The following is a 27,332-nucleotide window of genomic DNA, read 5'->3' as shown; positions in this document are numbered from 1 at the left end:
GTGCTGGAAGCTGAAGACCCTGAATACCACTTTGAGACGTGGTTCCAGACGCCCGTGAGCCCATCCAGCTTACTCCCATCCCGTTTTCTGGACTCGCATCTGACCATCACACGCAGCCGCTCGATGCCGAGACCATCAAAAGACTCCACAGCGTCCAGCTCTTCGCCGAGTCGCACGCCCAGGGCTTCTGCAGCGACGAGTCGGCCGGCACGTGGACCTGGTTCGAGGTTGCCATCATGAAGTCCGAGAAGGACACGGCGCCACGCATCAAGGACGAGGTGACGCTCGCGTGGCGGAGCCACAAGAACTACCAGAAGAAGTGGGAGTACGGATGGGCAAGTCTTTTGTTTTTTTTTTTTTTCTTTTTTTTTTTCTGTTTTCTTTCCCTTTCTCTCACTCCCAGTCCCCAGTTCATGACTAACATCTCCTGTCACCGGCAAACAGAAAGCGGGCAAGAAGTTCAGCGAGAACCACGACATGTTCCGCCTGCTCGAGCCAGGCAACGTCATCGCCGTCCGTCTTGCCGCGCGGTTCCTGGGTTGGGCCGTATACTCGCGCAAGGGCTACCTGGAGATTGAGATTGGCGAAGAAGGTGTGTTGCGGCATCACTCGTCCCAAACGGTGCAGATAACATTTTGCTGATGCCGGACGGAACGCGCTAGTCGAGCGCAAGAAGCTCAACTACGGCCAGATCGTGTCGACGGTCAACACGGTGCAGGAGGTCTTCCAGGACATCAACAGCATCATGCAGCCCGAGACCATGCAGATCTCGAGGGTGTCAAGCGCCCTGTTCATGGCCGGGATGATGTCGGGCCAGGACAAGCCGCCGCTGCGCGTCCTTTCTCTCGGTGCGGACTACCCTCCCCTGAAGCCCAGTTGTTCCCAGACAACGTTGCTGAACAATGTTGCTGAACAACGTTGCTGAACAACGTTGCTGACAAGAACAACTCAAAACAGACGGCGGAGGTGTCCGCGGCATTGCGGCCCTCATGCTGCTCGACGAGGTTATGAAAAAGTCACACCCCGGCAAGCTGCCGTACCAGGTCTTTGACATGATTGGCGGCACGAGCACCGGCGGGTTCATCGCCATCATGCTGGGGCGCATGAAGATGAGCGTCAGCGAGTGCATCCAGGCGTACACCGAGTTCATGAACGTCGTGTTCCCGCCGCGGTCCAAGCTGGGCTCGCTGACGGCAGGCCTGAAATCGGCCTGGTCCGGTAACAAGTGGAAGGCTGAGCCGCTGGTCGACGTCATCAAGCGGCTCATCAAGGCCAAGCTCGGCGACCCCGAGAAGCTGCTGCTCTTCGACCCCGCCGCGGCCGCCACCGACGACAACCCGTGCAAGGTGTAAGCCTTTTTGTCCTTCCTGTGAATGTGTGCAGCCGTGATGTGAGTTTTCGGTTCTGATGTCTGTTTGCGTATAAAGCTTCCTCATGGCCGTCAACCAGCTCGGCGCCAACAACCACGCGCCCGTCACTCTACGGACGTACGAGCACCCTCTGGACAAGCCAGCGCTGCCCGAGATCAAGCTGTGGGAGGCCTGCCGCGCTACCTCGGCGGCACCGAGCTACTTCCCTCCGCTTGAGGTGTCGGGCGTCAAGTTTCTCGACGGCGGGCTGCAGGCCAACAACCCACTGGGATGGTAACTAAGTCCTCCCTCCGATTATTTTTTAAGAATACAGACCGGGATGTCAACTAACTTGCGTGTGAAACCAAAAAAGGCTCTGGAACGAAGTGCTGACCGTGTTCGGGCCGGCGCGGGACACGAGCTGCTTCCTGAGCATCGGGACGGGGACGCCCGAGAGCCAGGTGGCGGGCTCGGCGACGGCGGGAGGCCTGATCGGGTTCGCCAAGTCCATGGCGAGCATCGCGACCAACACGGAGATGGTCAACATCCTGTTCCGGTCGCTCATCAACGCGTTCGCGCCGCGGCCGCAGGGCAAGAAGTACTGGCGCTTCAACATCGGCGACGGCTGCCCCGACTGGATCGAGGGCCCCGACGGCGTCTGGGCCTGGAGCCTGCAGGAGAAGCGCGTCGAGATGGATCTCGGCGAGCTCGACGATGTTGCTGCCATGGACAAGACGGTCAAGGCCACCAAGGCCTACATTGCCCTCGACGGCGCCCAGGCCATGATCTCCGAGTGTGCCAAGGCGCTGGTTGTCGCTTGATGTCGATCGTTTATATATGCCACTAGCTGTGCAGCAAATCTCCTGTGCTTTACGAGCAGAGTGCAAAAATAGTAAGAAATGAAAAAATAAAAAAAAATAAAAAATAATAAAATTATAAAAAAATAAAAAATAAAAATAATAAAATTGTTCGTGGCGCTCTAGCCACGATTGTGCCTAGGCGTTATGTCGCGATGCAACCTTGAGGGGGGTGATGAATAGTACGTTCATTCATGTTCTGTGCTACTTATGGTTCCAGCTGTGGAGGCCAAATGAAGCAGGTGCGGGGCGGCGCCTGCGCAGCACGTTCCTCCGTCACGTGCCTGCGCACCTGACCCTCTCCACCCTTTGTTGCATGCTATTCCAACAAAAAAAAAAAAAAACGGTTGGAACAACTCGCTAGTCAGCCACAGATGTGGCGGTGGAGGCGTAAACAGCCACATGTGGGGGTGGAGGCGCAGGGGCGCAGGGCCACCGAACCTAAATAAGTGGCCGTAGGTTATCTCAGAAATCAGGCCGTCTTTCTTGGGCGGGGCGCGCTGCGCGCGGACGTGCGCCCATGACAAGGGCCCTGGCGGGACCTTGTACCAAAATGGATTAGGATGGTGGATCGCACTAAACATTTGCTGTGGCGCCCCATGATTACGCCAAAGAACGCCCAAAAAAGAGGTCTGAGTGCAATATTTGATTCGAACCGTGACCACCTTCACAAGCCCCGTACAATAAAAAAATCTGGTTCAGTTGACGCGCAACAACATCACCATTCCGCATTGTGAGAATATACAAACTAGTTGCGGAGCTTTGTAATTGATAGGACTTTCTAACGGCTCTACTTTGGAATCGCATTTATAGGGCGTTGTAATTTTCGTATATTTAAAGTAAAAAAACACCCCCCCTTCACAACTCAGTCGCGTCTGCTAGTTACCTGGTAAACACTCAATTTTGATCTGAACTTCGTGAAAATTTCTATAAACTCACTCTACGCTGAGGGCATCCTCAGAACCTAACTTTCTTTTTCAAACAACGCACTTCCTAAACCCAGCTTTCCTACATCGTTTTCGCCGCCCTGGTGGACCTCGACGAGCAAAAGAAGCGCATAAACAGAGCCATTTGTGGCATCACAGGCGCTCCAGAGGCTCGCGCTGGCCAGGTGTAGGCTGTGCAGCGTTTGGTTTACCAGCATGACGATACAGTCCTCGTTGCGGCAACAGGCTACGGCAAAAACGCCGTTCTCTACACTGTTTCTGCCCTGACCGAGAAGATCACGATACAAATCGTTCCCTTGACGAAGCTAGGCGAGAATCAGCGTGACGATATCACCAGAAATGTCCCTAATCCGAAGCCGGTATGGATCGACGCCGACACGCATCTCAAGGTCTGTTGACCTGAGCCCCTGAATAACTTCTATTAACAGCTAGCTAGAACCGAGACGTTTGGGACCAAGTTAAACAAGGTCAATATACTCATGTTCTTTTGAGCCCGGAACAAGCCCTTTCACGAAGTTTCCACCTTCCTTCTTAGATCTACATAGACATCAACGGAATCCAACACTTGAACCACCAGTATACGGTGCGCAGCGCACCCTGTTGATTCCAGTACCGGTACCTGGTGATTCCAACAAAAACATAACCCCTGGACCTAGCTGACAGCGAGTGAAGATTAGCAGCAGCAACACTGCTCGAATATCGACCTCGACTGTACTTCGAAGCTACTTTTTTTTTTTTTTTTTATATCTTTTTTCGCATAGATGAGGAATCTATTTATCTTTGCTTTCATCGACATTCATTGTCTAGTTGTTTCAGCATGCACACCAGTCAGTCCAGACAACGATTTAGGTAGGTACTTGCAGAGTGATGCGCACGTGATTGCCAAGGTCTAAAACGCGCTAAATCTCATGCATTCGCGTGTCTGCCTCCCTGAAATGCATCATACAACCTCTGCGTGGCAGGATAGCGAGCGACAATCAGAGCCTGACAACAACTGAGATTAGCGGAACCACGGAGACAAAACAGGAGCTAGTTACCAGAATGGTGCAGGTGCTCATCATGATGGCCGACTACGGTCACGACCCAACCGGTCAGTGGCGCCTAATCAAGTCCCCATGAATCCGACAAATGCTCACAAATGCTCACAACCCAACCTCGCCCGGTCTGCAGAGACGGCCGTCCCATACCACGCCTTCAAGAACGCCGGCTTCCACGTCAACTTTGCCACCGAGACGGGCAACACGCCCGCGTGCGACAAGCGGATGCTGGAGGGCCTGACGCAAAAAGTCCTAGTCCGTCCCACCTCGTCTCCCCAGCTTCACCTCGTCTCCCCAGCTTCACCTCGTCTCCCCAGCCTCACCCAACTAACCTGACCAACCCACCCCAGGGCGCCAAACGATCCACCGTCACCCTCTACACGGCCATGACGCAAACCCTGGAGTGGACGCTCCCACGCTCCTGGACAGCAGCCGCCTTCACGCTGGCGCCGTTCGACCTGGTGTTCCTGCCGGGCGGGCACGACAAGGCCGTGCGGCAGCTGATCGACTCGGCGTGCGCGCGCCGGCTGCTGGCAGACTTCTTCCCGGGCACGCGCAAGCCGAGCGCGCGCGCCGCCGCCGCCGTCTGCCACGGCGTGCTGGCACTCGCCGGGGCGTGCGACGCCGCCACCGGCCGTAGCGTGCTCGCCGACTGCGCCACCACGGCGCTGCCCGCGCGCTTCGAGCAGCTTGCCTTCTGGGGGACTAGGTTGTTCCTCGGTGATTACTACAAGACGTACGGTGTCGGGAGCGAGGATGTCGAGCCGTCGGTGGGTGCCGTTCTCGTCCCTCTGGAAGAATTAAATGCTCGAATGAGAGCTGTTAATTAGCTAACCACCTCCGCCGCGGTGCAGGTGCGCAAGGCGCTGGCCGACCCGAAGCAGTACAAGAACAGCCTCAGCCCGTTGCCGTACGTCGTCCCGCTTCTTTTCTCGTCATTAATTATTCAGTCGTCGTCTGACTTTGTGTGTGCTCTGCCTCAAAAGCTTCGTCGTCGAGGACACGCAGTTCAACTACATCAGCGCGCGCTTCCCCGGCGACGTGGAGCTCATGGCCAGCAGGATCGTCGACCTCATGCACAACATTGACCAGACCCCTTCTATACCGGGTGTTTGAGCCGCAGCCCCGTCATGTTGGAGCAATCAGTATTGTAAGAGGAGGTAGAGCTAGTAGAAGTTCACACCGATGTCGCGTATTCGAGACCGCAGACGGCATGAAACAACTATGCCCGTGGGTGCTGAAGTTGGCAGACTTGGCGGAGAAGGTCGGGGAGATTTGAGCTTTGCTGCCGCAGTGGCCCGCAATGGCATTGACACAGACCAAGTCAGCTTTATTTCGGCACGGTCTTTGCCATTGGCCATGAGATCTCAACAGAATATATATATATAACTACATATATGTAGTGTTATATATCGTCTTTGGGTCTAGGCTAATCTATCCCAGTGCTCTAATTATAGACGAAAAAAAATCGGAAAGCGTCTTTCCAACTCCGCTGCTTTAAAAAGAATACTCGTAATAAGGGGTATCTACTTGGTTTATGCGACTTGCTTGCACAATCCTCAACAAGAGTGGCGGCATGGGATACTGGTCATAGCACCCGCAACTCGACCCCTCAAACAGCCTCTGGCTTCTCGTTCGCGGGCTTCTCGTTGGCAGAGGACGAGTCGCCTTCGGTCTGCTGGCCGGGCGTGGCGGTGCCCGCAGTTGCAGTCGCAGTTGCGGGCGCGCTTCCGGTGTCAGCCGTCCGGCGGCTGTTCTTGATGGCGAGCGAGTGGGACATGTGGGGGAAGAAGACGCCGGGCGGGAAGGCGGCGAGCAGGCCCGAGGCGATGAGGACGGCAAAGGACTCGAGCACGACAAACGAGGGCTCGTCCTGCATGATGTGGTTGCCCCAGCCGCCGGCCATCTCGGCGATGCGGTAGACGCAGCGAATAGCCAGGCCGGCGTAGGCACCCGCCATGGCGTAGAGGAACGTCTTGAAGCGGCGGTCGGCCCACAGCGCCACGGCGTCCTCGTTGCCCGACGGGTTGGGGCCCGTCAGCGTGCGCCGCACGCGCAGCAGGTACTCGGCGCTCAGGGCGCCGAAGACGCCCAGCACGACCACCTGAAGCACGATGCCGGCGATGATGGTGCGGTTGCCGTTCTGCAGCAGGTCCACCTTGTCGCGGCCCGCCGCCGCCGCGATGCCGCCGCCGATGGCCTGGATCACGAGGCACGACACGTCGGCAGGGACGAAGATGAGCGGGTAGGCGCGTGGCGGAATGCGGCTGAGCGATGGGTCTAGCGCCAGCACGATGTGCCGCAGCGTCAGGTACAGGCCGATGCAGATGAGCGTGGGCCCGAGGATGATGGCGACGATCTGCGTCTTGAAGGCCGATCCGTTCCACGGGTTGGCGGACAGTTGCGCGCGCCCAATGTAGCCTGTCGTCGGAAAAAGAAAAAGCGGCCAGTTAGCATTCCAGCCTATGTTCCGGACTAGCTACCGCTGTCGCCCCACACGAGCACATGAAAGATGAGAGGAAACCCACCTGCAAGCTCGAGGATGCACCCGGCCGCAATGGCGATGGAATAGCCCCACGTCCGCTTCCACACGCCAAACACGAGCGTCACGATGGCCGCTATCCCGAAGCCGATGGCGACAAAGATGTTGACGCCCTGGTTGGGGAAGTAGCCGAGTGTGGTGGCCTTGACGGGGCACAGGGCCGTGATTACGGAGCAGGTATCGTAGCTCGGCCGGAAGGCGGCCTGTGGCGTCGACATGACGGAGGCGGCGGGCTGCAGCAGCCAATGGGCAATTGATCAGTCGGTAATTAGACTGCAGAGTCAGGACGGCGGCCGAGATGTCCGAGTCGGAGCCCGAATCGCGGGGAGAGCGGGCGGGACTCGGTAAAAAGGGGCCAGGTCGCGTGCGTGCGTGGGCGCAAATCGCGGTCGGCGACGTTGACAGTGTTGACAATGGGACACACACCGGGGTTTGTTCAGCGGCAAAAAGAAACCTCCATGGAGGGGAACAGAGAAAATAGATCCGCTGGAGGGGAACAGAGAAAATAGACGGATCGACTGGACTTATCAAGGCGGCAGAGAGGAGTCAAGAGTGGGGACAAAAGCAGCGAGCGGGCATGGGGTTCCTTTGCTTGTGGGCGGCTTACTTATTAGTATGGGGGATTCAAGTCATGTTCCCGAGCCCCCGAATGCGACGGAGTCTACTCACAGTAGCTTGCATGTCGAATTGATTGGTGCAGGGGCGGCACAGTAGTCTGATCGTTGTGGCCAGGCTCGGTCTAGCCTGCCTAGCACACTAGGTGCGTAGTAGTAAGGCTAGGCAGTCGTCCGAGACTCTAGAGAGTGCGTTCGTTAAGAATGAATACGGATACACGGAATAAGATGATGCGATGGCGGGACTCCAGTCCAACGGCCTGGGAGGATGCGACCTGTAATGAACAACGCGCATTGGGTCAGCGGCGCAATTAATACAGGTAGATCTTTTCGTTCCCAGCAGGTACAGCTTGCGCTGCGATGCGCGCGAAAAGTGACATTTGCACGAATTAAAATATGGAGCCTGCTTCCCGGTAATGGGGAAGGGGAAGTTGGAAAGAGGGGCTTGAGATCCCGGAACAGATGTGCGGAAGCCACAGATGTGCGGAAGCCAAGGAGCCTCAAAAGGAACTTTCATGAGTGCGTGCGTGCCGAGTCTGGACCCGGGGGTGTGAGACCAGTGGGCCTGATTACCAACTGTGACCACGTGCTGGAGGGCGAATCGGATGCGACTGATCCGAGGGCGGGAACGCGCGTCTCATTCGCGGGACAGGCGAGAAGTGTGCGCCCGAACACGACTAACCAGACGGCAGGGGTGTGGGAAATGTGGAGGCCAAGATGCCAAAAGCGCCAGGATACGACCCCCACCTGCCCAATAAACATCTTCCAGCTCGCATTCTGCGGTTCCATCACGACGGGCTCCGGGCTTTTCAGGCTCCAACAAGATTGAAATGCGAACCGCCGCTCCTTCTCAATTTCGATACAGCCTAGCTCCAACGGCGTGTCGAATCAATTATGGAACACTTATTAGTGCAAAGTACCTAATTACTTCCTTCGCGAACAAGCATCATCAGCCAATTACATCTATACTTCTCGAGAGGGATCCAATTGGAACAGCAGATGCCAAACCCCACGCTATAGGTATCGATGCAGGGGTTTCCGTACGACTTGGAAACAAACTTGAAGATTCTAATCCAACAGCCCCCCCCCCAGCGTTCATCGAGGAGGCACTGTTACTGTCTGTCATGTCAGCAGTCGCCCAATTCTGCACATTGTCCGGCCCTTGTCACCGGAAATCTCCCTCTTAGCCTCCTTCACTTCGGGAACATTATCCGTTTGGGAACTGTCGGTAAAAAGCGCCTGCCGTACATGTACACTGCATACCAAAGTGTGAGCCACTCTCATTCTCCCTAGTTCATGTTTGTTACTATTTCCTCCGTGCCTTTCCTCTTGGACTGGCAACCCTCACTCGCGTCAAGGGGTTTTTTTTGGGGGCCAAGTTTGGATTGCTTGGCGGTTTCGGTTTCCAAACCTGCAAGTCCCATCACAAATTCAACTGTGACGGCGCCCCAGCTAGAGGGATGTCATGAATCTTTGACCTGCAACAAACGCGCGCGGGCGATCCCGCCCCCCTTGTGGCGCTAGTTTTCTTTGCTGGCGCAGGGCGATGCGATGCTTTTCCATCCCATCTTTTTCGACCCCCATCACGCACGGATCGATGGGATCGCCACACCCCCCAAACCAGTGCAACTGAACGAAACAGCCTTCCTCCCACTACACCACACGCACCTTAATTAAGCCCTTGTTACGTGTGCCGCTGGGCTACCGACGGTCTGGAAACCGTGCGGCGGCGGCTACCACCACTTGTCACTCACCGCCGTGGCCCGTCCCTCCAACTCCAACTCCCAAACTAAGCTAAACTAAACTAACCAATTACACCCCCTCAAATGTAGGCTCGGATCAACTTCTGAATCTGGATGCACCGACAGTCCGCTCCTCAATGTCGGGGTTCACCCCGTCCTCGCCAGGAGCCGGAGAAGGAGGACGCCGAGGTGGAGGCGGAGGAATTGTGATGGCCGTCGTGCCAAGCATCGTCGAGCCAGTATCAATCGTGACATCGGCTGGCGTTGCCGATGTGGCCATGGCAACAACCCCTTCTCCCGACGAACCCTCGGGGCCTGGCTTGGACTTGGCATCGCCCACCACGGCGCTGCGCTTGGCAGCCGGCTACGGCAGGCGGTCGCACCGCAAGAGTCGCACCGGTTGCGCCCGGTGCAAGGCGCGCAAGATCAAGGCGAGTCCGAGTCCGACCCCAATACAACTCCGAGCCAGACCCCGAGGCCGACCGACCTAGTTGACGTTGCAATGCTAACTCCTGCCACCGCTAGTGCGACGAGCGGCACCCCTCCTGCCTCAACTGCATCTCGCACGGCGTCGAGTGCCCGTTCCTGGCGCTCAAGACGGCCGACACGCCCGTCCGGGCCAACAGCCGAAAGACGCCGTCGTCGGCATCGTCGCGGCGGTCCCCGTTTGCCTCGCCGACCGACGTCTCCTCCTCCGCCACCGCCTCCTCCACGTCGCCGCCGCTCCCGTTATCCCCACACCCTCGCCCGCCGGCCCCACCCCCACCAGCACTCGACGCCACCATGTCCCCGACGACGGACACAACCGTTTTTGACTACGACTCGGACTCGGACCCGGCGGCCGCCCCCCTACCACTGCTGGAGCTGGAGTTGCTGCACAACTTCACGGTGCACACGCACGCGACGCTGGCGGCCGACGCCGGCGTGTGCGACTTCTGGCGCGTCGCCGTCGTGCGCATCGGCCTCGGCTGCGACTACATCATGCGCTCCGTGCTGGCCGTCAGCGCGCTGCACCTGGCCTACCACCGCCCCGACCGCCGCGACTTCTACACGGCCCAGGGCATCCTGCTGCACACGCGCGCCAGCCGCTCCGCCATGCGCCTGATGGCCGAGGCGGAGGCAGCCGCCGCAGCAGCAAGTAACGGCAGCAGCAACAACGACGGCGATGACGACCACAGCATGGCGTCACCTACACCTGCGCCTGTGGGGCTGAGTGATGACGACGCCGTCAACCTGTTCCTGTTCAGCATGCTGACCGTGTACTTTGCGCTGGCGAGCCCGCGGCGGCCGCTGGCGGACGGGTCGTTCTTCATCATCGGGTCGACGGCTGGCGGCGGCGGCGGCGGCGGTGGCGGCGGTGTGGCCAACTTCCCCGACTGGACGTTCCTGCTGAGCGGCGCCAAGTCTCTCAGCAACGTCGTCGGCGAGCGCGGGCCCGACACGCTGCTGGCGCCGTTTCTGGTCTATGGCACGCGGCGGTGGCACGCGTCGCGCTGCGACAGCAAGGATGCCGCCGCCAACCTCGACGGGACTAACGGTGTTGGCGAGGATAGCGGGAACGATGGTGACGACTGCGCGCCGCTCCGCGCGCTGCGGCGGCGCGTGGCGGGCAGCGCGGCGGTGGCGGCGGACGCGGCGCTCGGGCACACGTACGCGCACGCGCTGGACGAGCTGGAGCTGGCGCTGGGAGCACGGCAGCGGCAGCGACGGCAAGAGGAAGGCGACGCAGGGGCGCCGCGCGACGTCTTGGACGCCATGCTGTGGCTGTGGGAGGTGTCGGACTCGCTGGTGCCGCTGCTCAAGGGCCCGGCCCCGGCGCAGGAGGCCGTGGCCATCTTCGCCCACTTCTGCATCCTCCTCCGCCACCACGAGAGCGTGTGGTGGCTACAGGGCTGGGCCCACCACCTCGTCTCGTCTGCCTACGACATCCTCGACCCTGACCACAGGCCCTGGATCGACTGGCCCATGCGTGAGATGGGGCTGCTGCACGAGGGGTACATGATGATGTGACGAGGTTTGGATATCTGTCTTCTGTCACGATGTCGTCGGTTTCGAGGACTCGGTTGGTTCTCGCCGACGTGGTCGGCTTTAGAAGCAGTTGGCGGGCGTCGGTGAAGACGTGGTGTATCGTTCGAATACGGCCATTGTTTAACTTGATAGCTCTTACTAGGTAGTTAACCTCCCTACTCGATCGTAGTTAATTAGTTAATAGCTCATAATTAATGCTTATTCAATACAATGAAAGCTGTGAGCCTTTTCTTTCCCTAATTATTGTTTTACAGTTTACGTGTCTCAAACGGGCAAGGGTTCCTACGGGCAATAACACCAGCTATATCACCTCACCGCCGCCGACATTGGACGTTAAAAAGTGTTATTAGTTCACTTCTAGAGAGTTGGAGACAGCTCGTCCACGATGTCGTCGCGCTTGAAACTCCCTTTCCGCCAAATTTACTCCAACTATTGGGGTTGCAAGACAACTGCATCTCTCGACATCCCCGACAAGGTATCTATTTTTCCAAGTTCTCCATCTCCACTGCGGCAAACCGCCAACCCACTGGTCGGCCCCGGTCACCCACCAGCCCCGTCTTAACGGAGCCCACCCGAGGCGGTTTAATTTTGTGTTACAGGGTTGCAGCTTGTCACGAACTGGCTCCCTCTTATTGCGGAATCCCGTGCATCCACTTCAACAGGTTCCACACACGGCAACAAGCAACGGCAAGGTAGCCAAGCGGTCTAAGCGCCAGGTTCAGGACTACTTGAGTTCTACAGATTTCTCCGGAATCTTCCTGGTCTCAGTAATGGGGCGTGGGTCCAAACCCCGCCCTTGTCATATAGCTCTGCCTGTTCGTTTTTGTCGGCAGCAAACAGGATCGAGGCCAAGATAACGAGTAATTACCATTTCTTTTTAATAAACAGTCCCTGATGATATCTCCCTTCCCGCGTTGGAAACATAGGCGGGGATGTGATAAATCAAGTGCTACGCAGAGAATAAAGGAAGAAACGCTCGCTCTCCGCTCTGGTTGCCAGGCGGTCAGGTGTGATTGAGTCTCCGTGTCATTCACTCGATCGGATAGGTTACGCTGGCTTTGGCCGCGTTCAATTCAAAGCGGCTTTTTTCTCTCTCTGGCGCACCACTTTCCGTCCCAAAGTCGCCGATAACCCGCGTACACACGAGAGTATTTGTCAATGCTAATTCCTTGTTGATGCGGGGTGGGAGCCTGGGAGGTATGTCTTGCTGGCGCTGCGCACGTTCCCCAACACGGCCACGAGGGCTTCATGAGGAGGGCCGGATCGCTGCCCCTGCGAACCTCGCCCTCGTAGTTGCCCTGCGTACCTCGCTCGCCCTTGTAGTTGCCCTGCGTCTTGCCAAGATCTCATTGCTGACGTAGAAAATCGCATTGCCAGTTATGCCAAAGAGACTCGCCGCAAGAGGGCCCGCTCCGGGCAAGATGCGAATCCGGGTCAGGGCCCCACCGCGCCGAGGCTGGCCTACCTAGGGCTAGGGGCCGAGCGGAGCCCGGAATTGACATAAGTAGGGTAACTGGCGGCCGGCCGACTCTTCGCAACGGGCCAGAGATCAGTGCTGCAGCAACCTCAACGACTACAACGCTGTCTTGACTCACTGGCCCGCCAACCCCCCTGAACCGTGGAACTGTCTTTTCCGGCGGCCGGCCCGGGCTCAGTGGAGCCCAACTTCGCAACGGATCACGATAGAAAGGTGCGCAGAAGGCGTCCTCGGGGCGGGCTCTCGCTGAAACGAGAGCTCGCTGGGTCTATTCTGGCTGGGCCTGTTGCTGGAAGAGGGACCGCGAATCCTTCGACCTTTGGAGGTGTAATGCTCGCAACATACACCTCAACAGCATTACGGGGCTCGGCCGGGCCCCGCGGACGCTGGGTCCACTTCGGCGGCATTTTTTGGAAGCAATTTTGGAGATATTTTGGGTTGGCTTCGAGCATGCTGGACATGGCCCCAAAAAGCTGAGAGAATTTGCTTCGCTGTGGGGAGCGAGTCTGTTGGTTGGGACGCCAGCCACCATCTGGTTAGTCTCGAGTGTCTAGATGGGTAGCTGTGCTATTAGGGTATCGATGACGGAGCTGGCGTGGCCGTGGAAGTTGGCCATGCTGCCTAAGGCTAGAACTTGGCAACATATTCCGGGTCGCCGTCGCCAAGGCAGTCTGTCGGGTGCAGTAGGTAGGCAGTCTGTCGGGGGCAGTAGGTAGGCAGTCTGTCGGGGGCAGTAGGTACAATTTGGGGTAGAAGTTACTGGGGCAGTAGTTGAAGAAGCAAGCAAACGAGGACAGGTCGACAGCAGGATGGTGGTCCCCGGCGGCGACGAGAGCAGATAGTCGACGAGGGCCTTGGTGCGGGTCCCGGTCTTGGTGCGGTTCCCGGCGTTGCCCGCGTCGAAGTTGCGGATGCAGTCGTCGGTGCCGGCGTTGTCCAGCATCAGGTGGGCCCGCGTTGAATGGAGAGAGAAAGATCAAAAATGTATAGAAGAAAAGCACATACGCGACCAACCATCCTGCTGCTCTCCTACGGTCTCTGATGTACTTGTAGTAGCCGTTGCCGTCGACGGAGCCGACAAGGTCAAAGCGCCCCATGGTTAGCTAAGGCTCCCACCACGTAATTATTACACAGGATGCCCAAATCTTTCCTCAACCCCCATCTTCCTCTCTGGTAGGCGGCTAGTTATATCCATAACTAGACAGTATTATGTTCACCGATTCCACAATTACCCGCGCCTCCCTTGTGCGGCAGCCCTATACCTAAGTATATCAAAGCCGCTACCGAGTCTGGCCTAATACAAGGTCGCTACATATTCTAACCATTGAATATTTAAAGCTAGTCATATAAGTATAACTTTTATTTTCCATAAGCTGGCATTAACTTTTTGATCACAGCCGTGGCAAGAAACCCGCCATGAAAATACGCCACGTGAATTACTAACCCCCCCGCCCCCCGGTGCTCAAACCGCAGCATGGGCCGCTCTGCCACATTCTCTTCCGTATTTCTCGAAGCCGCCTTCAGCGCTCCGATCCACTCGTCGCTGTCGACTCCCTTGACGAGCCCCTTGGACACGGGACCGAGGTAGTCACGAGCTCTTGCTCCTGTGAGGCTTAACTTTACGAAGTAGGCTTCTCCTATACGCAACGAACTCTCTATTCGTCCACCCCGACCCCAAGTCCGTTAATTATAAGTTGGGTCCTTCGGCCCTATCCCCATCCATACTAGAGGGTATTCGGGCTGAGGTTACCTAGGCCTCGGTGCTCTTGGTGATTTGGTACTCTCATTAACTTCGTTACTTACTTCCTCTTCCTGGGGTGTTCGGCTTCTGGATTAGTTTGGAATGCTGTAACTCATTGCTATTTTCTGCTGCCATCGTCTTTAGGTATTCAGCTTCCTCGTCCTCACAATTCAATGCAAACCAAACGAATCCAAATCCTAGCAAATCAAATGTAGAAATCTTTATATTTGTTCGTGGTATTCAGGCCATAGCACTGAGGGCTGGGTCCAAGATGGAGTGTGGTAGTACTAATAAAGGCGGGGTTGTGATTGTTATGTCTTGTATGTCTATATGGCCTGGTTTGGTTCAAACGAAGCAAATATAGGGACCCGATTTGATTTGTTTGCGTTGTTGCGAGCCCTGAAATTGCTGGTTATTGTGGTGGGGGGCATCCTGATACCCAGGCGGGAGACATTTCGGAGCTGCCTGAGTCGGCCAAGGCGATTGAGGCTCATTGTGCCGTCGTCTGCATGGGCACTCTTGGGGGTGCTGCTTTGGGATCGGAAGTTTGAGGACAAACGTCGGGGAAAGGAGCGTCTCAAGCCTGGCGTGTCTCAAGCCTGGCGTCCAAGCAGAAAACTGATCGAAACTGCTCAGTTGGCCAATTACCAAAGACGTGCCACTCGCCAACAAAGACAAAAGGCAATTAAAAGGATCATGGCATTTACAGATATGCATTCCTCATAGAATCGATGTATTCCTCACAGAATCGATGCAGAAAATTATGATACAATGCCGCTCCATCCAAAACATTTACACCCGACTTTATCCCCCGATTTCCAATTCCAATCCCATCTTGAACTCCGGCCCCCTATAATACGAAAGAGAACGACGGCGATAAAAAAAGACCAAAAGAAAAACGCATGGCCACCGATCAATGATAATTCGGCGACGAATCTAGCTCCAACCCTTCCTCCACAGCAACCCCATCGACTCCCCGCGGCGAGCGCTGGTCGACAAGCCTGTACCCGCCCTCGGCCTTGCCAATCGTGCCCCTCGGAAGCGTAAACGCAAACATGGCCGCAGCGGCAAGCGCCGCGAGCGCCGACGACAGCAGAAACGGCAAGCCCATCCACCCGCCGCCGATCTCGAAGCCCTTGGCGAGCAGCCAGCCGAGGGCCGGCACGCCGGCGAGGCCCATCAGCGTCTCGGCCGTCGCGAGCGTGGTGTTCAGCGTGGCGAGCGAGTCCTGGTCGACGAGGTCGGCCAGCAGCGCGCGCAGCTGCGGCGGGAAGCCCGAGCCGAGGCTGTAGACGACCATGGCGGCGACGAGCACCCACAGCGCAGCCGCGACGGCCGTCAGTAGGCTGCCGGCCGTCATGAGTAGCACGGAGCCGCGCGATAGCAGTAGATCGCGCGGCGCGACGGCCATGGCGCGGCGCCTGGTCAGGAGGCGCGACAGCAGCGGTAGTATGCCGAGCAGTACTATTACGGAGATGACCTTGTTGACCGTCGTCAGGTACGTGGCGGCGGACCAGTCCCAGCCGAAGCGCACCGTCACGTACTGCAGCAGGTTCATCTCGAAGGCCGTGTAGATGGGGTTCAGCAGGCCGTCGGCGAGGACCAGCAGCATGATGCTGCGGGAGCCGAGGATGAAGCGCCAGATCCGCGACAGCTCGCGGGCTGCCGTGCCCAGGGCCGTTGCCAGCGCGCCGCCGCCGCCGCCGCCGCGTGCTTTGGTGAGCGGGCGCACGTGGTCGTGGTCGTGGTGGGCGGACTGCTGGCGCAGCGGCAGGGTCTCGGGGATGAGCAGGGTGGAGAACATGCTGAGGACCAGCGCGGCCAGGCCGATCCACATGGGCAGCCACGGGTCGATGCTCAGCAGCCAGGCGGCGAGGGGCCGGAAGGCGGCGCTGAGGATGAGCATCATGGCGTGCATCTGGTAGAAGAGCGACGTGCGGTTGGCGGACGACGTCGAGTCGGTCATGATGGTCCACACCATGGCCGTGGCCCCCGGCGTGCCGCCGCCGATCAGCAGCGCCACGGACCCGGGCAGCAGGTGCCAGATGGAGAAGGTGTCGGGGCGCCGCAGCACGACGATGGTCCACGCCGTGGACAGCACGATGCCCAGCAGCCCGGCGAACAGCACCGGCCGGCGGCCGCGCCGGTCGGCCACCATGCCGTAGGGGATCTGCACGAGCAAGGGGACGAACATGCCGGTCCACAGCAGCCAGGTGCGGGCCATGGCGAGGGTCTTCTGGACCTCCTGGCCCTTGCAGCGCGGGTCGGGGGCGGCGCGGGGGTCGTTGACCGCGTGGTCGGGGTAGATGCCGTGGCAGGCAAAGTCCTCCATGATGGCCTGCAGCGGCGGCTCCATGATGTACATGCTGAACTCGACGATGAAGAGGAACACGACGCACATGAGGATCACGTAGCGCTGCCGCTTGGGGTCCATTTCGGCGGCAGGAGCCGCTGCTGCCGCTGGGGATGCCGGCAGAAAATACGCGTCCTCATCGCCATCGCCGTGGCTGCCGCCGTGGCCGATGCTCTCCGACTCCACGTCGAGTGAGGTCTTGCGCCGCGGTTCCAACCGGATGCCCACCGCCATGGCTGGCTGCTACTTATCGTTGCGCTGAGCTGCGCGCGCTAGGGTGTTTGTCGTCTGTCAAGATTGCATCTGGCAAGGTGGCTGCAAAGGCGGTTGCCGATCGCCAAAAAAAAAAAAAGGAGGAAAAAGGCCAAAAAGAGACGAGATAGAGAGAAATGCAAAAACAAAGAAGACGAGCACAAACGGCCAACCGCGTGTTGATGGTAGCTTTTCTTAGCTCAAAAGTTAGAAGGAGAAGAGAGCGCTGGAAATGAGCGAGGTTCAGCTGGAGCCGCAGGCAGACGGAACTTGCGGGCGGGCGCTGTGCTATGCGCCCCTGAAGGAATGTTTGTTGGTTGGGGCTTGGAGCTGCCATGTGAGCACTAGGCCTGATCTGGGCTAGTTCGGCGAAAGCTCCGGGCAGGGCTGGGCCGCGCCAAGTGCATAATTCCGATATTGCAATAGCTGTCACTGTGATATACCGATACGTCGCCATACAACGGTAAGTTTTGTCACTGAGGTGTCGGAGAGGGAGAACACGCGGTCGCGAATTTGACGTCTTGTTGTTGAATTTACCGCCGTTTAAGTTCGCCTCCGATTATTATGCCACCCCTTTTCTGCTCTCTACTTTTCCCTTAATTCTATTGACCGTCGTTGTCAGATTATGCTGCTGCGCCGCCAGCTGCAGCCTGGCCCTCGTCATGTCATGTCCAACCGGGTCCACCTGCCCAGCAGGGCCGTCAGCACCGCAACGCCGTCAGCACCGCAACGCCGATCTCGCCAATGCCAACGGCGAAAACCACGCGGATACCCGCCTAATATGCATGGAGGATCCCAGGCACCACATCGGCTAGGGACACGTCTGTGATGGCAGTGGCGCCGGCGGCGAGGACCTACGCGGTCGGCTGCGCCACTGATGCATCATTAGATGGCTAGTTGCCTAGCAGACCACATCGTCACAGATGAATCCACAGCATGCGACAGTGGGACTGTGGGTCGATCATTCACCAAAGCACCTCTAATGACGGGCCCCAACACACTGGCGATGCCGTACGAGAGGACCGATGAAGCTCAGGAGCATGGGGCGCTTGGAGGGGTGCGCCGAGAAGGCGACGATGGTGTAGGCGTCGGACCCGAGGCCGGCGGCGCCGACGCCCGCGAAGGCGCGCCCGACGATGAGCGCCGTGCTGTTGGGCGCCACGGCGCAGATCAGCGACCTGACCTCGAAGATGAACATGGCCGACAGGAACCCCGGCTTGAGCGCAAAGTACTTGAACACCTTTGCCCCCTGGACCAAACCATTCCCAGGCAAGTCAGCGACGGGGTCTGCATTGAAGTAGCCGACAGATAGGGATGCTAGTCACGTACAGGCGGACGGGAACGCGGCCGACGTCATGAAGAAGGCCGAGCCATACTACGACGCCTCGTCGAGGCTGTGGGACTGGTCCGTGAGCTTTGGGATGGCCGTCGCGACAATCGTCCAAGTGCCACCAACGCGCGAGTTCCACACAATTAATCGAAGTAATGGTGACCCAAGAGCAGACGAACCATGTCCAGCGCGCACAGAAACACGGCAAGAAACAGCGCTGTCACGACGGCGAGCACTGGGCTAGACGGGTAGACGCCCTCTGCCTTCTCTGCTGCCAGCGCTGATTCAGCATCGCCGCCGCCGTCTTTCTCTGCCTGCGATCCCGAGTCGGACGAGCGCTGCTGCTCGCCGCCTTTCGCCGTGTCGTTGTCATGTCGTCGCGCTCTGCCAACTTCTCAACTTCTCGAACGCTGCGTCTGGTTCTGCTGCCGGACGGGGACGCGCGTCCGAAATTTTGTACGCGTGTTGGGATGTAGGTGAAGATTGAAAGGGAAATAAAACAAGAGACGAGTTAAATGAACATTCATTTGTTCATTTTCCCCTTCCTAGGTTCCCAGGTTCCCCCTCGCAGCGACAAAGTAAATAAATAATAGGCGCACGGTTAATGACATGCAGGTTAATTATCGCAGTAGCCGGCACAAGTCACGTCGAGGTCAAGCTCAGCGTGCCTGCCTCAAGCGCTAACCTCCGGCCTCCAGCGGATCTTAGGCCGAGCCAAGCGTACGTGTAGACAAGGTTGTCCCACTGCGAGTTTCACCTCGACGCATTCGTGGATGTTACGTAATCAGTGCACGGCCCTACCGGGATCATTTAGAGCTTCTTTGACAAATCATCTTCTTTTCTTCTCTCGTTTCAGATGGCATTAGCCACAACAATGGAGAGCGTTTGCTCACCTACCTACAATTGTGCGACTGGGGCCTACTAATGAGAATCATGGTCAGACAGGGACTCCAAGTTCATATCCGCCTTGTGGAGGGGAGTGTTTAAGGCACTGAATACAAAGCTGTTGCTGTCCACAGCATACCACCCCCAAACGGATGGCCTGTCGGAACGAAAGAACCAGACCGTGGAGATCGCTAACGATACCACATTGCGGTCAACGAGGAAGTGAGTTGGGTGGATGGGATGCCCGCCCTACGACACAACCTCAACCTAGCATACACCGAAGCTATAGGGATGTCACTACTGGAGCTCATATTGGGTTTTGTTGCACGCGATCGAAGTTGACAGCGCATTGAATTGTCTGCTCAATAGGTCTAAAAGTACAGAAAAGAACGCTTCCTTATACTCAGGGAGAGAGGGCAAGGGAGGCGTTGTAATCAGCCCGAAAGAGGGCATTCCGAATGAAATGAGGACATGCCGAGTCAAGAATGAAGGAAATAACAAAGAATGAAGGAAGCTCAGAGGCATGTCAACCAGGGCCTGTCCAATTCCATGAAAAGTGGGTCAATTCCAGACGACAGGTTTCAAACCAAAAGCAGCCATCGACCTTGTCTTTGACAACAACGAGGTTTATGACGTGGCAGCCCAACGACTATTATACAGTCAGGAAGCTCAACTGGCCGTAGCCCACGCTCAAGCTAACGCAAAGATGCGAACCGACCCCAAACGCCAGCCCACTGAGATTAGGGCAGGCGACATGGTCTACCTGCGGCTACACCACGGCTATAACTTACCGGGCAGACCTCCTCGAAAATATTCTTCATAGAGGACTAGACCATTCAAGGCGTTAGAAATGAGAGGCCCACTAGCATATAAACTGGAGCTGCCATCAACGTAGAAAATCCATCCAATTGTCACAATCACCCAGTTGATGCTGGCTCTAAACGACGACCCATATGAGCGACTGAAGCCAGCGCCGGGAAAGATCATCGAAGATATAGAGGACGAGGATAAAGAGCCGTTCGAGCTCGATAAGATTCTCAAGCGACGAGTCACCTGCGAGGCGGCAAGTCAACAGTCGAGTACCTCATCAAGTGGAAAGGATATCAAAACCAGTTTAATAGCTGGTACCCTCGAAATGCATTAAGAGAGACAGCGTCGGACCTCGTCACGAAATTTGAGCATGACAACCCAATACAGCCAGAGGAGCTCAAGCCACCACGCGCCGGGAAGGCAAAAACCTCTTAATCAAGGCTGACGACATTCGCCGGCAACATCCTTTGCACTAGCCGCAGCGCAAATTCTGTCAGGTTGCCATATTTTCTTGCGGTCACAGTACCAAGCACGTCATTACTAGTGCGCACCTTCCCTTACGGAGCGGTGTAACCTTTGGGGACCCACATACGGCATTTAGAAGCACCTCGGCGACGTTGTTTCACCACAAACCACCCCCCGTACAAGAATTTCCTTCCTCATACCGCACACTTCGGCACAGTCGCGCAGTACAAAATCAAGGGCGCCGAACCGGGAATCAATCGCGCGAACAACCCTCATCCTACGCAACTGACGCCCAACACCCGCAATGGCACCACCAGTCCCACGCAGAATCACGGTCAGAGACTGCGAGTACGAGGGTAATCCAAACATCATTGCCCAACACAAGCACACCCTAGCATTGACCCCGCCATACAAGTGGATAGCACTACACGTTAAAGAATAGGGAAAGATGCCCAAAGAGATCGACGTTACCCTGGCCTATGAAGAGCTCAATCAGTCATCAGGATCAACACCCAGTAACCATGCGCTATACAAAAAGCACGTCAATAGCTTCGTTGGCGACGACCCAGATGATTACTTCGCAAAAGGACAAATTCACCAGCTGGAAGCAGATCGACGAACTGGTGGAAGGACCATCCATTCCAGCAATTGGCGGCCCAGAGGTCTGGATGGTCTTGATGGCCTTGATGGTGTTAGAGACCAACAGCGATAGATTCAAGAAGTCATCTAAGGCCTATCAAGACAAGAAGAAAAGATGGGGATGCAAATCCCACAGAAGCTGCGGGCCACCTTCCAACGAATGAACCTCAGCTGGCTCATCACAAGCCCAAAAGCCGACCCACCCAAGTTTTGGGAAGGGGCCAAGTGGTACAACCCAAACTAGCGCAATCGCCACCAAAAGCAAGTCAAGCATAAAAAAGACCTAGATAGCTCACCAATCGATCTCAACGGCACTTTCGGTAACGCGGAGATGGAGAAGACAACTACGGAAAAAGTGCAGAGTGCCATACCCCATCCGAATGACGACATCGAGTCAGACCTTTCTAATGACCTTACCGAAGACGAGGATGAGGATGAGGACGAAGACGGGAACGACCCCGATGGAATCGACAAGCTCACCGAAGCCGAGCTCAAGGCAAGAAGCGAGGAGATCAAAAAAGTCGTGAGTCAAAGCGTCAATATGCTCACCATCAGCAAAGACAATACGACCTTGACAACGGCACTGAAGGACACCATCAGAGAGCAGGATAAAGAACTAAAGAAGGTCGATAAGCGACTCGAGGGAATGACCAAGGACGAACCACCACCAGACAGCCACGAAGTAGACGTGGAGAGTCTCAACAAGCAATTCAAGGAGCTTACCAGAACCATCGCCAAGATGCAGAAAGAACGGGACAAAATGGAGAAAGAACGGGACAAAATGAAGAAAGAACGGGTCGAAATGGAGAAAGAACGGGACAAAATGAAGAAAGAATGGATGATTTCGCAGCCATGCTGAAGGGAAAGAGGAAGCTCGAGGACATCGACGAAAAGAGACGCATACACAAAAAGAAGCTGAGGGAGCTGGACGATGAGGAAATGAACATGACAGAGACGGACAAGACTAATTGATGAGATCGTTTTGGAGTTCCCATCAAGGGACAGCCAAAGAAGCTATCGTGGGACCGCCTGAGGGCAGGCAGGAATTTTGCAAGGGCAGATGTTACGGAATCAGTGCACGGCCCTGCTAGAATCATTTAGGCCCTCGTAGGGCACCTTAGCTTCTTAGGCAAATCATCTTCTTTTCTTCTCTCATTTCAGGATGGCATTAGCTACAACAGTGGAAGCGGCACGCTTTAAGCTCCGAGCAGCACCGGATCTTAGGCCGACCACGTCCGTTGGTTCCGTGTGACGCTGCCCGTCGAGCAGTGGCACTAGCGGGAATCTTGGCGCCAAAAAGGTCTACATGTTTGTGCAGACTTTTTTCTTCAGCACAAGAGACCCTGCAGCGTGACAACGCCGTGAAATTCGCGTCTGGCGGGCTAGCGGCGGGCTGGCTTTGCTTCATACCAGGAAAGCGAGGAATTTCAAGTCCTTTTAAAGTAAACCGCCCTCCCCGATGGTGGGTTTTTTACTCGAGGCGATGGCAATTTCGTTAAGATCTAGCTGGGTGTTGCAAGGCTTAGCTTGGCTTAGCTTGGCTTGGCATACCATTTCACCAGCAATGAATGGGTCGCTAGGACACTAATTATCTTACTGAAGCGTTGAGTGGCTGATTGCTTCATCGGGAATATAACCTTGAGGCCCCAAACAGGTACACACCTCTACAACAGAGAGCAAATCAACCTTGCTTGAACGGCGATGCAGGGCCATGCAAGATTAGATATTTGAAGGCTACGACGGGTGATGCAGCCCGTCACTGCTTCCGTGGAGTGGTGTGTTCCATTCCTCGGCTTCTGGCGAGCACGGGTCAAGCTTTTCACGCCACGAAATGCCGCGATCGAGATTGTTGGGGAGAAAGACGCGAAAGGCAGATAACACGGGCCTTAGGCGTACACTGACACACTACACTGACACACTACATTGACGCTTCCCTTGCTGGTTCAGCTCCTAGATGTGACCGAGAACGGTAGCAGAACCGATACACCTGGGGGCTCTCGGCTACCAGCCAATCGACCTGTTACATCTGATCGTCTGTGTAATCGGGAAAACGGGACGACCCGAGGCGCAATACAAGTCTGAACAAACGTCAAGGGCTCTTGCAAGGATATGACGCACCCCCCCCCCTAATAGGTGCTTTACGACGAGAGCCAACGTCGAAATTATGGGATTGTTACCAAAACCTCACCTGCTTGACTCCTGGTGGCGCACACGTCGGTTGCCAGCAGCGACATCGTGCCCGCCGCTGCGCCGACATTCGTCTGCGGCTGGCCCCGATCGACTGCGACAATGGCGTCGACCAGTGACTGGAAGATGTCACCCGGGCCCGTCTCCAGGTTCAATACTAGTGGGCCCGATGGCCAGCACACTTACCACCGTTGACGAGGGTCACACATTTGACGGCATGCAGGTTAGCGACGACCTCCGCCGACACCTTGTCGGGGAGTGATGCCTGCTCTAACTACCATGGCGGCCAGCCCCAGGATGATCTGGAACAATACACCCACTACGACACACAGTCCAGCGCGTCCAGAGATCCCTGCACCATCTGCTATAAGCTTGCGATGGTCTAGTCATGGGGCAAAAGCGAAAAAGGGGAGCTCCTCGGCTCCTTTGCACCCACGTAGCGGGATGCCTCGTTACATGGGAGAAAGAGGGTGAATAATATGAGAAGAAAGGCAAGGAAAGCAGAGAAAGAAAACAGACACTACAGGCAGCTGCCTCACGACCATCAAGACCTGACTTGCTTCTCACGGCCATCAAGACCTGACGTGTTTCTCACGACGAGATCCCAGGTGAGTTTGGACGCTCTCTAGCCGCTTAGGTGCGCGACAGCTCGTAGTTGGGGCGTTTGGCGACGGGCTCCCTGGTACTGCTACGTAATTAGTAGTTGCCTATCTAGGTACTCAATGCAAGCCCGGTGGACGGTGCCACGAACAAGAACTCGACAGGTCGTACAGCGTCGGCCCAAAATCCCCAGTAGGTGCAAAAGCTCCGCACATTTGTGCGGCTCGAACCTGACGGCGTCAGGTCCGAGTTGAACTACTAGTTGTCTGTCTAGTTAATTTTGTGCGAGCGTACTATCAGTCGCAAGACCTGCTTTTCCCTTCTCCTGAACACTCCATTGGTGTGTTTCACTCAATAGCCTCATGACGAAACACTCGCCCCTCATTCATTAATGCATGCATGCCTGCCTCCTCGGGGCTCGGTCTCGAGCTGCCGCTGACACAGACACACACGCACACTCTCTCTCGCAGCGCGGACCATTCCGTCGTGGCCACCGCCCGTGACTCTACTGCTGCGGCCTGCGTTGAGACGGGGGCTTCTGGAGGTAGCCGGATCCAGCTGGACGTGCGCCGCGGTTGTTCGAGAAGAGGCATAATTATGGGCTGCTCGGAAGCCTGGAGGGCATTCCGTTGGTTTGCACTCTGCACTGTATGCTTGTTTCCATATCCCCCTTCCCAAGTCGCCTGACTGACGTTGCCCTGGGCGACTAATGAATTTGCAACCCAGGTCGACAGCAACCTCGATGAGATCATGCGATGCATCAACAGCGTGCTGCCGTACTTCGGGCCGCTCAGATTCAGCTGGGGCGCCACCATCGTCAACATGGGCAGCGTATCTGCCTACTTACCTTAGTTAGGTAGTCAATCCCCCGTCTGCACGGCGTTGCTCGGCATCCACGCTGGTGGCTACCGAGGGCCTGGCCAAGACTCTGGTGCTCGAGGCAGGGCCGCCCGCCCCGGCAGAGACCCGCATGGTGGCTTGCATGATCTGATCGAGCGCCGCATCATTCTCCGTACGTGATTCGTACGGAATGTCACAAAAAAAAGCCCGAGGCCGATACGGGACAGGCACATTCCAGCGGCGCAGTCAGTGGAACCGTGGTACAGTTCTTGGGATGTCTGGCATGGAAAGGGCTTGAAGGAAGCAACCCCGGGGACCCCTTCCGTCATGCCAAGCGAGTTTCGTTTCCGAGGTTGTCGAGGGCACGGGCACGGCCAGAGCTGCTTACGTAGCTGGGTGGTCCAGGACCCGCGGACGGACTGAGAGTATGCTTCGTACTGGGCCCATTTCTGCACTTCGTTCCGCACACGTATAGGTGTAATATTGGGTATTCTTGCTGCTCCGCGTATTGCTCGGCCGAAGCATCAGTGGAAGGAGAAGTTCGGGCAAAGGCAAGAGCGAGCGAGCGAGCGAGCGAGCGAGCGAGACGAGCGGGCGGCCAGGGCCCCGGCGACTTTCCAGGAAGGGAGAATCGGGGACTAAATTTCGGCGTAAAGATTACCTTACCTAGGTGGGTAGCTTAATATCGGTGAAGCGGAAGGCTTATCCCTTATCAGACATCGTCCACCCACCTCTTCGTCAACGCTTGGCGGTGAGCCGGTAAGGCAGGCAGCTGACCTTACTCAGACCGATTGTGTACCGGAAGGGGAGAAACTGCCAAAAATGTATCTGAAATGCAGACTGTTAGTCAGTCGGTCACATTGTTACGTTCGTGTCACAGCCAGGTATGGTAAGTAAGCTTGTTTTACTCTGGTCCGGTCCGTTATTCTTCGATTTAGGCAATGTTGCGCGTCTGACTGGCTCTGCCTCCTCTTACTTTTCTAGCGTCTGACTGGCTCTGCCTCCTCTTACTTTTCTAGCGACGCCAATCTCATTTCTGTCCACCACAACACGACTACCTACACTTGGCTAGTTCTCGGGAGGCGGCACATGTTACACCCACCATGGAAGGGCCTGCCTCCCGTGAAGTGGGAAGCGTGACGTCCACGCACATCTAGCTAGCTTTAGTCCGGCCAAAATTGAGAATTACTGGCTACTTCCAGAACCAATAATGAATAGCGCACACTATACCAGAAGGATCGCAATGCTTAATATGCAATCCTACTTATCTCAGGAGCTTGGCCCCCGCGCCGCATACTCAGAGCACAGGCACGGGAAAGGACAGCACCTAGCCCGCGGACCTGACTATTAGTGCGGAATCAACAACAGCTACTGTCGACTCACTGAGCCAGCAGTCCTGCAATTATCCAATACAAGTCGTCCCGCCCACATCCCACACTACCTTCTGCCCTCTCCTGACTTCCCTGCGCCTGCCTGTCAGAGAACGAGGACGGGAATAGTTAGGTACATAATTATCTTGGGCTTCCTGCACGCACACCTGACCCGCATGCCTAGCTGGTACCGAGTAATGGCAAGCATCCCCTCTCTGGCACTGCCCTGCCAGCTTGGCACCTATCCTGAATAGATGACAGTCCGAAAGTGAGCCGAATTCAAACCAATGGGTATTTAGCGACAAGATTACGAAGAGCCAAGATAGCATCATAGCAGGCAGTAATTGATAAAATAGGTTACCTGACGGGTCAGGAAGGGGTCAGCTGAACGGAGCCTCTTTTTTTCTTGTTTTTTGCCTCTGGCGGCGCCTGCGGCGAGCTGTCCTCGCTTCGCTCGAGGGAATGGGTGGCTGGCCGAGGGGTGCTAGTCATGTTTGACCAAGTTATAACCACGGCATCTCTTGTATTCGAGAGTAATCTGGTCGTTCGGCGCCTCTTCAGGTATAGGGAGGATCGGGCGGTCGGGAGGCTGGCGACGGCGTCTGGGTTTGGCGCATCCGACCGTAGCCATGGCGGCGGCTCGAAAAACACGCGTTCCTAGTGATATATTAGTAGGGATCAATAGGGTCGTAATCGTAAAGTATTCGGCGTGCCTGTCCATAGCTGGAAAGCGATAAATCGTGCGTGCGATTGACCGAGGTTGAATTGCGAGATTGAGGAAGAAAGTCGTTTATTTTGGGGGGGTGGGAGCTGGCTAGAAAGTTGAAGGTACCGCACGGACGGATTGACAGCCATTCTACCTCACGACACAGCAAAGCAGCATTTGACGGCTTAAAACGTCCGAGGATTATCCGATCGATCAGTCCCTCGAGTCCATTTCGACACGGACGAAAACTGCCCAATCCCCGGGTGAGAAACCTTCGGCACCTTCACAGTAAAGTAGAAGAGACAGCCTATCTACGCCACCTCCGGCTCGCAAGCTCGCCTACGGTGGCTCCGTTCAGCTGAATTAGCAAGTATCGATTCCCTCCAAGACCCGGTTGCTGGTGCCAGTGCCCAGTGCCCAGTGCCCAGTGCCCAGAGCCTCTCACCCATCATATACCATAGCGAGGCCGAGATGAAGAATACTACTTACTACCAAGCCCTGCCAAGTTCAGGTAGACCTAGGTAGATAAAAGACTCGCGCCCAGAGTCCAGCGCCGGTATT

General features: G+C 56.4%; 12 protein-coding genes and 1 non-coding gene across 13 annotated transcripts; 7 read left to right on the top strand and 6 right to left on the bottom strand.

The window, feature by feature from the left end:
- Window positions 1–443: 443 nt before the first annotated feature.
- On the top strand, window positions 444–2,394 carry B0T26DRAFT_717745 (acyl transferase/acyl hydrolase/lysophospholipase). The gene is made up of 5 exons (XM_060442344.1): window positions 444–592; window positions 663–848; window positions 958–1,348; window positions 1,428–1,643; window positions 1,723–2,394. Exons 1-5 carry the CDS (start codon window positions 478–480, stop codon window positions 2,168–2,170), a joined length of 1,356 nt encoding a protein of 451 aa, XP_060294871.1. The 5' UTR covers window positions 444–477; the 3' UTR covers window positions 2,171–2,394.
- Window positions 2,395–3,323: 929 nt separating this feature from the next.
- On the top strand, window positions 3,324–3,551 carry B0T26DRAFT_650930 (uncharacterized protein; the record flags this gene model as incomplete). Its single annotated transcript, XM_060438232.1, has 1 exon — window positions 3,324–3,551. A coding segment is annotated over one exon (228 nt), but the record flags the coding sequence as incomplete, so codon positions are not given.
- Window positions 3,552–4,194: 643 nt separating this feature from the next.
- On the top strand, window positions 4,195–5,306 carry B0T26DRAFT_677865 (class I glutamine amidotransferase-like protein; the record flags this gene model as incomplete). Its single annotated transcript, XM_060440154.1, has 5 exons — window positions 4,195–4,243; window positions 4,324–4,445; window positions 4,541–4,960; window positions 5,045–5,100; window positions 5,177–5,306. 5 exons carry the CDS (start codon window positions 4,195–4,197, stop codon window positions 5,304–5,306), a joined length of 777 nt encoding a protein of 258 aa, XP_060294869.1.
- A 496-nt stretch (window positions 5,307–5,802) lies between these two features.
- On the bottom strand, window positions 5,803–6,950 carry B0T26DRAFT_742178 (RTA1 like protein; the record flags this gene model as incomplete). Its single annotated transcript, XM_060444073.1, has 2 exons — window positions 5,803–6,611; window positions 6,719–6,950. The coding sequence occupies 2 exons, from the start codon at window positions 6,948–6,950 to the stop codon at window positions 5,803–5,805; spliced, it is 1,041 nt and encodes a 346-aa protein (XP_060294868.1).
- Window positions 6,951–9,178: 2,228 nt separating this feature from the next.
- Window positions 9,179–9,747, top strand: B0T26DRAFT_717721 (uncharacterized protein). The gene has a single exon (XM_060442343.1). The coding sequence runs from the start codon at window positions 9,226–9,228 to the stop codon at window positions 9,577–9,579; it is 354 nt and encodes a 117-aa protein (XP_060294867.1). The 5' UTR covers window positions 9,179–9,225; the 3' UTR covers window positions 9,580–9,747.
- A 124-nt stretch (window positions 9,748–9,871) lies between these two features.
- Window positions 9,872–11,098, top strand: B0T26DRAFT_649760 (uncharacterized protein; the record flags this gene model as incomplete). Its single annotated transcript, XM_060438118.1, has 1 exon — window positions 9,872–11,098. The coding sequence occupies one exon, from the start codon at window positions 9,872–9,874 to the stop codon at window positions 11,096–11,098; it is 1,227 nt and encodes a 408-aa protein (XP_060294866.1).
- A 704-nt stretch (window positions 11,099–11,802) lies between these two features.
- Window positions 11,803–11,918, top strand: B0T26DRAFT_t180. The gene has a single exon. It is a non-coding gene; the product is annotated as a tRNA-Leu (tRNA).
- Window positions 11,919–13,220: 1,302 nt separating this feature from the next.
- Window positions 13,221–13,536, bottom strand: B0T26DRAFT_753636 (uncharacterized protein; the record flags this gene model as incomplete). The annotated part of the gene is made up of 2 exons (XM_060445718.1): window positions 13,221–13,264; window positions 13,383–13,536. The coding sequence occupies 2 exons, from the start codon at window positions 13,534–13,536 to the stop codon at window positions 13,221–13,223; spliced, it is 198 nt and encodes a 65-aa protein (XP_060294865.1).
- Window positions 13,537–15,247: 1,711 nt separating this feature from the next.
- On the bottom strand, window positions 15,248–16,768 carry B0T26DRAFT_648599 (major facilitator superfamily domain-containing protein; the record flags this gene model as incomplete). Its single annotated transcript, XM_060438012.1, has 1 exon — window positions 15,248–16,768. The coding sequence occupies one exon, from the start codon at window positions 16,766–16,768 to the stop codon at window positions 15,248–15,250; it is 1,521 nt and encodes a 506-aa protein (XP_060294864.1).
- Window positions 16,769–17,715: 947 nt separating this feature from the next.
- B0T26DRAFT_753634 (uncharacterized protein) lies at window positions 17,716–19,204 on the bottom strand (the record flags this gene model as incomplete). Its single annotated transcript, XM_060445717.1, has 5 exons — window positions 17,716–17,793; window positions 17,955–18,226; window positions 18,269–18,314; window positions 18,449–18,621; window positions 19,192–19,204. The coding sequence occupies 5 exons, from the start codon at window positions 19,202–19,204 to the stop codon at window positions 17,716–17,718; spliced, it is 582 nt and encodes a 193-aa protein (XP_060294863.1).
- A 2,518-nt stretch (window positions 19,205–21,722) lies between these two features.
- On the bottom strand, window positions 21,723–22,146 carry B0T26DRAFT_717712 (uncharacterized protein). Its single transcript, XM_060442342.1, has 2 exons — window positions 21,877–22,146; window positions 21,723–21,834 (listed from the first exon to the last, which is right to left on the bottom strand). Exons 1-2 carry the CDS (start codon window positions 22,061–22,063, stop codon window positions 21,788–21,790), a joined length of 234 nt encoding a protein of 77 aa, XP_060294862.1. The 5' UTR covers window positions 22,064–22,146; the 3' UTR covers window positions 21,723–21,787.
- A 2,108-nt stretch (window positions 22,147–24,254) lies between these two features.
- Window positions 24,255–24,846, top strand: B0T26DRAFT_753632 (uncharacterized protein; the record flags this gene model as incomplete). The annotated part of the gene is made up of 3 exons (XM_060445716.1): window positions 24,255–24,419; window positions 24,582–24,686; window positions 24,769–24,846. 3 exons carry the CDS (start codon window positions 24,255–24,257, stop codon window positions 24,844–24,846), a joined length of 348 nt encoding a protein of 115 aa, XP_060294861.1.
- Window positions 24,847–25,710: 864 nt separating this feature from the next.
- On the bottom strand, window positions 25,711–26,578 carry B0T26DRAFT_717710 (uncharacterized protein). The gene has a single exon (XM_060442341.1). It carries the CDS (start codon window positions 26,395–26,397, stop codon window positions 26,098–26,100), a length of 300 nt encoding a protein of 99 aa, XP_060294860.1. The 5' UTR covers window positions 26,398–26,578; the 3' UTR covers window positions 25,711–26,097.
- Window positions 26,579–27,332: the final 754 nt, after the last annotated feature.

This window comes from Lasiosphaeria miniovina (assembly GCF_030549165.1).
Source record: "Lasiosphaeria miniovina strain SMH2392-1A chromosome Unknown B0T26scaffold_5, whole genome shotgun sequence".
In the NCBI taxonomy this organism is placed as follows: Eukaryota; Fungi; Ascomycota; class Sordariomycetes; order Sordariales; family Lasiosphaeriaceae; genus Lasiosphaeria; species Lasiosphaeria miniovina.
Note: the sequence above shows the minus strand (reverse complement) of the source record. Positions and strands in the feature narration are given on the sequence as shown.

Bases quoted from the DNA above. Each gene is read 5' to 3' on its own strand.
- B0T26DRAFT_717745 (XM_060442344.1), top strand. From the start codon at position 478: ATGTTCCGCCTGCTCGAGCCAGGCAACGTCATCGCCGTCCGTCTTGCC. The intron at 1,349-1,427 runs GTAAGCCTTTTT...TTGCGTATAAAG, and splicing joins GACGACAACCCGTGCAAGGT to CTTCCTCATGGCCGTCAACC. The intron at 1,644-1,722 runs GTAACTAAGTCC...AAACCAAAAAAG, and splicing joins GCCAACAACCCACTGGGATG to GCTCTGGAACGAAGTGCTGA.
- B0T26DRAFT_717721 (XM_060442343.1), top strand. From the start codon at position 9,226: ATGTCGGGGTTCACCCCGTCCTCGCCAGGAGCCGGAGAAGGAGGACGC.
- B0T26DRAFT_717712 (XM_060442342.1), bottom strand. From the start codon at position 22,063: ATGGGAACTCCAAAACGATCTCATCAATTAGTCTTGTCCGTCTCTGTC. The intron at 21,835-21,876 runs CTCCATTTCGAC...GTCCCGTTCTTT, and splicing joins TTCATTTTGTCCCGTTCTTT to CTCCATTTTGTCCCGTTCTT.
- B0T26DRAFT_717710 (XM_060442341.1), bottom strand. From the start codon at position 26,397: ATGATGCTATCTTGGCTCTTCGTAATCTTGTCGCTAAATACCCATTGG.